The sequence below is a fragment of the Moschus berezovskii genome, chromosome 2 (assembly GCF_049115385.1).
Source record: "Moschus berezovskii isolate FMDL1 chromosome 2, NW_MosBer_1.0, whole genome shotgun sequence".
In the NCBI taxonomy this organism is placed as follows: Eukaryota; Metazoa; Chordata; class Mammalia; order Artiodactyla; family Moschidae; genus Moschus; species Moschus berezovskii.
In genome coordinates this window covers 9,189,676-9,198,834 of record NC_142461.1, presented here as the reverse complement: position 1 = coordinate 9,198,834, position 9,159 = coordinate 9,189,676, and the positions used below count along the sequence as shown (strand labels likewise).

Genomic DNA, 9,159 nt, shown 5'->3' with positions numbered 1-9,159 from the left:
ACCTCCTCCTGAGGAGATGGCACAGGGCAGTGTGAGGTAAGCCCCCAAATGAGAGGTGCACACAAATATCCCAGCAACTGAGAGGGGGCAGAGGTCGTTTGGACTGGAGGGGAATCAGGGAAGCTTCGTGGAGAGGGTGGATCGAGAGGAATTGTAAAGGAAGAACTGGATTAGATAGCCACAAAGCAGGGCAGAGTGGTGGAGAGAAGGGCGTGAATAAAAGTGTGGAGGGAACAATGACAGCCTACAACATCTTGAGACTGGATGAACGCAGCTGGGGGCAAGGCAGAAGGGCGATTCTTGTCAGAAAAAAAACAAAAAAACAAAAACCATGAGCAACACTTCAGTGAGTGGTGGTTTGGGGCAGGTTGGGGAGGACCTAGAATATCAAGCTAAGAAGCTGGGACCTCATTCAGCGAGGAATAGGAAGTCTTTGAAAGTTTCTCTAAGTTGCTCGGACGATCCAATTTTCTTATGAAGTTTACCACACTCCTGAGGACGTGGCCCTGCCTCCCCCTTCAGGTGTGCCTCGTGATTCCATTCCGCACACTCTGAGCTCCAGCCAGAGGGTTAAATATTCTTCACACTCTCTGTATTCCTGGTCAAGTCCTATTCCTTCAGTTCTCAATTTTAACATTTCTCTAAGATCTCTACGAAGCCTTGAAGACACCGTCCTATTTCCCCCAAGCCTGGGCAGGTTCGCCCTTTCAAGAAGGCTCCATAACCCCTTGTGCTTTCCCCATTAGAGTAGCTGCTGCTGCTACTGCTGCTGCTAAGTCGCTTCAGTCGAGTCCGACTCTGTGCGACCCCATAGACGGCAGCCCACCAGGCTCCCCCGTCCCTGGGATTCTCCAGGCAAGAACACTGCAGTGGGTTGCCATTTCCTTCTCCAAGGCATGAAAGTGAAAAGTGAAAGTGAGGTCGCTCAGTCGTGTCCGACTGAGTGACCCCATGGACTGCAGCCTACCAGGCTCCTCCATCCATGGGATTTTCTAGGCAAGAGTACTGGAGTGGCTTGCCGTTAGAGCAGCTATCGCTGTGTAATTCTTCGTTTGTCGGGATCCTTCGCTGGACTGTGAATTCTTCTGAGGTTAGCAACACTAACTCGTTCACCAGGGTGTCTCTGAGAACCAGCACAGGGCCAGCAAAGTGAGGGTGGATGGAGCAGGGGCTAGGGATAGAGGGACAGGGAGGACCCTTCTCAGTTTCCTCTCATTTCTTGGCCAGGAGTTTCGGAAGGACAGTTGAATATCACACGTGTCAAAAGGTACAGGTTCGTAAAGGACACAAAACAAGCTCAGATCTCTTCCTCAACTCCCCTGTGAATAAAGCTAATCCCTATCTCCAGGCACACCCAGGAATTATTTGAGGAACGGTGAGGCGGAGGGTTACTAACCGGGACTATAAACAGTAATCCTCCGCTCGAGCTTTGTCGTCCTGGCGGCGGCTCCGCGACCACCAGGGGGAGGAATCGTACTTCATTCCGAACTTCGGGAGGCTTCACACAACGAAGAGGGGCCGTGTAGAACTCTGGGAATTGTAGTCCTGGGATCTTATGGGCAATTTTCGCGGTGCACCTCGGGAATTATAGTTCTGGACAGAGGCGGGGAATGCCTTTAAGTGCTAATGTCGAGTTCTGGAAACTACAATTACCAAAGGGCCACCGGCTCCTGGGCAGTTTCTTGTTTCCGTCGAGTTGACCGTCTGGGCTGCTTCTGAGGGATCAACGTGACTGGGTAAGTTTGGAGAAAGCCTCTATTCTGAACTGAGGTGTCTGCGGATTTTGTCACATTCCAGCGCTGTTTGGGGGCGCCTCTTCTCAATCCCAGGAGCTCCCCCTTAGTCTTTCACGTTTTCTGTTTCCTGTTGAGACACCTCCAGTAGCCACCCGCAGCCTTTATTCTCGCACTGTCATGTTGCATTGTCACTCCTGGCGCTCCTGGAGCCCCACTCTGAAACTTCTCAGCATCCCCTCTCTGAAACTTGGGCTTCTTTGTGCTCCGCACCTTCTGTGTGCTTCACTCTTACCCTCACTTTCTTGGTTTTCATGCTAATGGAACAAAGGTCACCATTCCTTCTTCCCAATCCACGGAGTTGGTCAGAACTGGAATTCAGCGAGCTGGGTTTTATTATTGCAGCTCTGCAACTCCTTTGCTGTGTGACCTTGGGCAGACCATACCCCCTCTCTGGGACTCACTTTCTTCATCTACAAAATGGACATGACAGTTGCTCTCAGTCTTAGCTTGAGGCTATGTTCTGGAGCCAAAGAGCTAATATGTTTGAAAGTACTTTGTAAACTGTAAAGCCTACACAAGCGAGAGAGATTATTTTTACTGTAATTATTAATGCTCTGAAATACTCTCATCTTGGCTCCTTTTATAGCTCTGCCCCTTTGTTGCTCAAACCTGCCCCTTGAGTGCTTGGTGTCTCCATTCTCTAAGAACAGGATGATATTTCCTCACTTCCCCAGAGACCACAGACTAATGAGAGCTTTGTCTGAATCGAAGCCCAGAGAAGTGCTTATCTTGGACAATGTCCTGAAATAGCCAGGGATGAAAAGTCCACACAGCTGGCAGAAGGGTGGTCCCTGCTCACTGGAATCGGGGCCCCAGCAGGAGATGGACAGCTGCAATGTAAGCCCACTCTGTTCCCTTTGGGCTCTTCTGGGCCTATTTAGGGCTTCCCTGGTGGCTCAGATGATAAAGAATCTGCCTGCAATGCAGGAGACCCGGGACTGATTTTGGAAATGGTGTCTCAGACCTGATAAGACTGGAAGGAAAGAAACCATTTTGTCAAAGGATTTAATCCAGAAAACCACAAATCCTCCTCCCTCCCCCTGCCCCAAAGAAAAAAGCTTGGCTGGGTATAATGAAAGAGAGTCATAACATTGTTAATTAATTAATTAATTCCTAACATAACATTTTATGAGCACTTAAAATGTACCAGACCCTAGGCAATATCACTTTTGTTACTAAATTTCGCTCATGAAGTGTCCTCATTTTACTCCAAGGAACTTAGGCTAAGAGGTCATGTAGCTAGTTATGGTTTTTGTGCCTTCTATATGTTAGGTGTTCAACATACTTTCATTTAATCCTCATCAGCAATTTCATGAGTGACTGTTATTTCTATCATGTGGAAAAATTATCAGAGGCTTAGAATTGAAAGAACTTGCTCAAGGTTAAACAGCCAGTTAAATGGTGGAGGTGGAATTCAGACTGTCACCAAAGCCTTTCTTTTCCCACTGTACCATGTCGTCTAATTTTTAGATCAAAAAGACATCAATTAAAGAATTGAGAGGGTTTAAATCAAAGCCAAATAGAGGAAGGATTGATGGGGTCCCTCTTTGTGGGGAAAGCATGAGGATAGATGGTTTATTCTCCAAAGAAATGTAAAACACCTTCTACCTCTATAGTATATCTGAAGAGATAAGGCATAAGTGTGTAAAAAATTAAATAGCATTCATTGGATCAGTTGATTACTGAGACCAGTTCTATGCAAATCACTACATTAAGCCAGGAACTGACAGGAACATGCTTCTAGGTGGCCATGGGGATTAAACCAAGTGATATCATAATCATTATCTTTTCATTAATATGAAAATGGTGGACTGGAATACCGTATCCACTCAGTAAATATTTATTGTATGCACATGTCTGAAAAAAAGAAAAATCCTGGGTACCACCTGGACCAGAGGTTCTCGAACCTTGGGGATCAGAAAGCTTGGGAAGCTTTATAAACTAATTGATCTCTGGCAATGGGGGCCCTAAAAGCTTTGTTTTTGAAAAGTTTTCCAGGTGATTGTGAAATAATAGATTCAGGAACCTCTGATCTGGATTCCACTTGGACCACTTCTTGGAGGCAAGTCACTGACTGAAAACTGCTACTTGTTGTTCAGTCGCTAAGTCGTGTCTGACTCTCTGCGCGACCCCATGGACTGAATCACGCCAGTCTTCCCTGTCCTTCGCTGTTTCCTGGAGTTTGCACAAACTCACGTCCATTGAGTTGGTGATGCCATCCAGCCATCTCATCCTCTGTCACCCCCTTTTCCTCCTGCCTTCAGTCTTTCCCAGCATCAGAGTCTTTTCCAACGAATCAGCTTTTTACATCGGGTGGCCAAAGTATTGGAGCTTTGGCATCATTCCTTCCAATGGATATCCAGGGTGGATTTCCTTTAGGATTGACTAGTTTGATCTCCTTGCAGTCCAAGGGACTCTCAGGAGTCTTCTCCAGCTCCACAATTTGAAATCATCAATTCTTTGGTGCTCAGCCTTCTTTATGGTCCAACTCGCACATCCGTATATGACTACCAGGAAAACCATAGCTTTGACTATATGGACCTTTGTTGGCAAAGTGATGCCTCTGCTTTTTAATATACTCTCTAGGTTTGTCATAGCTTTCTTCTGAGGAGCAAGTGTCTTAATTCCATGACTGCAGTCACTATCTGAAGTGATTTTGGAGCCCAAGAAAATAAAATTGGTCACTCTTTCCACTGCTAGAGTAGGTACTAATTCAAGAGCTCTCCAGAGGCAGCCTGTGATCGGTTATCAAGTGAGTGATGCAGACATACTCGAATGGAGAGGAGGGAAGATTGGAAGGACTTGGGAAGCTTCACAGAGTACCAGAGATTTCACTAGGCTTTGATGGGTGGGGCAGGTTTGGGTAGGTAGAGAGGCTTTTAGATAGACATCACCCCAAATTGTTTAGATAAGGTGAGCCAAAGTAGGTAGAGACACCTGGACTGATTTCCTTGGAGAATTCCTTGGCATTTATTAGATATGACACTGGATGCTCTGTGTGGATGTTTCTTAGGCAAAAATTTGCAAGTTAGATTGGATTTTCCCATCTCCCCATTCTACTTGGGCATCAGTCAATATGAGCCCAGAGAATGCAGATCCATTTTCATGTTAGCCTCACTCTGTCCAGTTAGCTTCTTTAGTTTTTATTCATTTCCAAATTCAATTTAGTTGATAGCCTTCCCAGAAACTTCCCAGGATTACCAGAGAGTTCTGCTCCCCTTCTGTTATAGGCATTTTCAAGTGCCCTTGTCCCGAATCCTATCTCATGCAGTGTTCAGTTTTTAGATTAACATTAGCGTCCCTTCCTATAAGCTAGTATCAATCTGGTCACCCAGTCCTGAAACCTGACTCACTTTGGCTGTCCCTTCTTGCATAACCCCCTAAATCCACTTAGTTGCCCAAATCCTATTGTTTCTCATTTTCACTCAATCAGCAAATATTAATAAAACTTCAGCTGCTTCATTGTCTTGTGGGTGACCTGTCCTGTGCCTCCTCCCCTCCCGCCGTGGGTCCTCTGTGCATTTGCCCTCAAGCGGAAAAGGTCAGGGTCTGAGACTAAGCGGCACACGTTCAACTTCCCTTTGGCTAAATAGCCCACCGACTACATCAGGAGCTTAGCTTCTTTTTAAAAAGAATTTGGTTTTTAAATTTGCTTCAGAGAAACAAGATGAAGCAGTTCTGTAGTAGAAAGAATGTCACTTATTGTCTTCCAAAGTTAAGTAGAATGGCATCAAGATTATTGCTTGTCTGGAGTTTTCCATTAGGCCAGACAATTGGAAGTTGGCAGTGAGGAGATCTATGTGTAATAATATTTCTGGTGACCTTGAGCATTTCACTTAACCTCTTAGGACCTTGATCTCTTCATCAGTAAAGCACATTTCTGTACTGAGCTGAGTTGGGGTGGTGGTGCTGGGGATGGCTGTGGGGAGAAGTGATCCCTGAGGTCTCTTCTTGCCCAGAAATGTTTTGACTTGAACTACCTAATCCATCCCAGAGCGTCTTAAAGAAAGCAGAATGATGCAATGACTGAAAATGTGGCCTAGGACTCAGTGGATCAGTTTAGATTCTTTTGGTTCAAGCAGTAGAAATCTAAACCCAGTTGGTTTAAACAATAAAAAGGGATTTATTGGCTCTTGTAACTAGAAGGTCTAGGAGTGGGCCAAGTTTCAGGTACAGTCTAATCCAGAGATTCTTAATGTCTTCACAGATAACTCCATTTCTCAGTGATTCTCTGAGCTCTGCATCCTCCACGGGTACTTTCATTCACAAGGTGACAAAGTGGCTGTGACAGTTCAAGGCTTCACATCCACACATCATGCTAGTTCAAAACAAGAAAGAACTTGTCCACACTTGACCATCAAACCAAAGTCCTGGGCTTTGCCCTGGTTGGCCCAATATATGTCATAAGCCCACTCTTCATCCAGATACTGATGGGGATATGTAGGGCTGATTGGTCCAACTCTAGAGATTAGGGAGGTGTCAACCACCCCCCCGACCCAGATCACAAGGGATCTTCGTAGGAGGGAAGGATAGGATGAATGTTAGGAAGTTGGACCACATTCTGTACTGTCACAGCCACAGTGCCCATGATCAAATTCTGGCTCTGTTCACTGTTCTTGGCTAAATTGCCTCACTTTATTAAGCATCAGCTTCCTCATCTGTAAGATGAGCTAGCAATTCATATCCCAGGGGATTATTGTAAGGATTTCATTAAATAATACATGTTTGTGAAGCCCTTGGTGTAGTTCCTGGCACAGAGTAAGCGTGCTGCTACTGCTGCTGGTGGTGATGTAATTGAAGAGGGAGGGAGAGCAGTGGCGTTAGTCCCGATTTAAAAAAAGTAACCTCGTCTTCCCTGGTGCTCCAGTGGTTAAGACTCCATGCTCCCAATGCAGGGGCCTGATCAGGGGAGCTAGAGCTCACATGCTGCAGCTAAGACCCAGCACGGTCCAAAAAAAAGAAAAAGGACATCCTTGTTTTAAAAAAAACAAGAAGCAACCAAGTTATAGGGATACTTTCTAGTCAGAGCATGCACGCCTGCCACGTGGAAGGCTCCTGTTTGATCTCCTGCCCACATTATACTCTAACCTATTTCTGACCCTTTCTGCTCTTACATTATGTCCTTTATAAAAATGCTCCCCTCTCCCCTGCCTCTAAAATCTTCCTTATATTTAAGACCCAGATAAGTAAGTGCCTTTTATAGTTTATTTTTTAATTTTTTTTTACATTTTGTATGTATGTCATTGAGTCTCCCCACTAGGAGGATCAGTGCGGGTTAAGAGCTCAGGTCTGGATTAGACAGACCTGAGTTTGCCACCTAGAAGCAGTGTGACTTGGGAAAGTTATTCAACCTCTTCATGCCCTAGTTTCCTTGGTTGTAAAACAGGACCTAAAGAGTACTTTCCTCAGATGGTTGTTGAGAGGATGAAAACGATGCAGAGTTTGTAAAAATCTTAGGTCAGTGCTGAGACATAGTAAATAATAGATGTTAGTGGTTGTTTTTGTTATTCTTAGCTTCCTGAGGACAAGGTCTGTGTTATGTTCTCTGCAGCAGTTGCTGCTGTGCTGGGCACATAATCAGTGCTAAATGAACATTTGTTAGTGGGTTTTGAGGAGTATGGAGGCTTTGTTTCCTTCCCATGATCTTCTCCTCACCTCTCCACCAATAGCAACAGAAAAGGTAGCCCCCTAGACCTGGGTTTGATCCCTGGGTTGGGAAGATCCCCAGGAGGATCCCACTCCAGTATTCTTGCCTGGAGAATCCCCATGGATAGAGGAGCCTGGCCACAGTCCATGGGATTGCAAAGAGTCGGACATGACTGAGCGTCTAAGCACAGCACAGCAAACTTTAGTAAAGGCAGTGTAGCAAGGTGGATGGTGCGGAAGCCTGGCTGCGTCACTGGCGCGGAGGAGGGGTAGAGAGGGGTGGCTGATGATATGGATAAGCAACAGGAAGCTGAGAGGAAACCAGCAAGAGGCTGTTCTGTGTTCCACCCTCCAGCTGTCAAGTTCAGCCACTGCCCAAGTCGTTGTTCAGTTCAGCTGGTGATGAGATGGGGGTCAACCAGTCCGTGAACTTTCCACCTGTCACAGGACCCCACCTCGTAGGCTGTGGGGATGTGATGGAGGGTCAGAGCCTCCAGGTAAGTGTCTCCAGCATGTCTCCACTGCTTCTGTCAGCAAGTCTGATGATATAATTCCAGCTGGGGGGAAACCTGAGTTAGAGGTGGTCTCGGTTTGATTGTCGAGCACCCAGGTCTCTTTCCCCTGAACTTTTCTCCTCTTTTCAATTAGAAACATCTCAATAGACGAGAGACGATGGGTTCTTTTTCCCAACTTGGAGGAACTGGGGCCTTTAACTTCAAAGGTAGCTCTCTGATGTCTTGAGAGCAGGTGCCTGATCCTGGAAAGGTTTTGGATCTCGCCCTAATCTGAGTGTATGAGAGGAGGAGCAGTGGGCTCTGTGCCATTGACCTTTGACTCCCCGGCCCCGCATAGGAAGACAGTCTCCTTTTTCTCCTCTTCTGCTCTCGTCTGTTACCCCTCCTACTTTATTCCGGGACTTTCCCTCCTTCAGTTCCTATCTGCTGGCCCTTGAACTCTCCCTCTCCTTGTGAGAGCACATACCCCCATGCAGAGTGAATGTGCTGCTGCTGCTTCCCAGGGGCCAGGCTCCAGGGTTGCCCTGGGTGCCACCAATGTCACCCCATTCAACAAGAGAGCTACTCCTTCGCTTCAGGGGCTCCTCCAGGCCTGGGCTTCCAGCCAAATTGAAATCTTTTGATAGCCCACGCACTGGTAATATTTTAGTACCCCTCCAATGTAATTCAAAATACAATTGGCTGTTTGAAATAATATAAGCCTTACATGAATGCCGAACATAAAATTGCTTCTTTCTGGATTTTCTGAGTGCATAATTCAGGTATGTGAATTGAAGGTAAAGTTTCCCTGTTTTAGGACTTGGCTGGTACCCCCAAACAACTGCTGAACGTCTCTGTTGGGAAATGTAGCCATGCTTGGGCTTCTTGCTCTGAGCAGCTGCTGTCCTTTTTTTCTTACAGGGCAGCTTCTTTCGACTGTTCTACCCCTGCCAAGAGGCAGAGGAGACCTCGGAGCAGCCCCTGTGGATTCCCCGCTATGAGTACTGCGCTGGCTTGGCCGAATACCTGAAGTTTAATAAGCGCTGGGGGGGGTTGCTGTTGAACCTGGCTGTGGGTAAGAGCTGGCCTCACCCCTGGGTGCTCTCCCAGCTGCTTTATTTTGTCCCTTGGAGATCCCCAGGCAGACACAGTACCTTATAGTTTGTGTTGTCCAGCCCTTTTGTAGTGGGGCATCTCTTAGTCAGTTTGGTATGGAGAGTGGA

General features: G+C 46.5%; 1 protein-coding gene across 2 annotated transcripts in view; it reads left to right on the top strand.

The window, feature by feature from the left end:
• The first annotated feature begins 1,627 nt into the window (after positions 1-1,627).
• The window catches only part of PAFAH2 (platelet activating factor acetylhydrolase 2), a 43,033-nt gene continuing 35,501 nt past the window's right edge, over positions 1,628-9,159 (top strand). Inside the window, exons 1-3 of one of the 2 annotated variants that reach the window (XM_055397205.2) lie at positions 1,628-1,736; positions 7,798-7,939; positions 8,858-9,011. In XM_055397205.2, the coding sequence (XP_055253180.1) occupies positions 7,850-7,939; positions 8,858-9,011 (244 nt within the window). In that variant the 5' untranslated portion in view covers positions 1,628-1,736; positions 7,798-7,849. Of the gene's footprint in view, positions 1,737-2,241; positions 2,634-7,797; positions 7,940-8,857; positions 9,012-9,159 lie in introns of those variants that run through there. The other variant, XM_055397207.2, reaches the window with a different exon arrangement.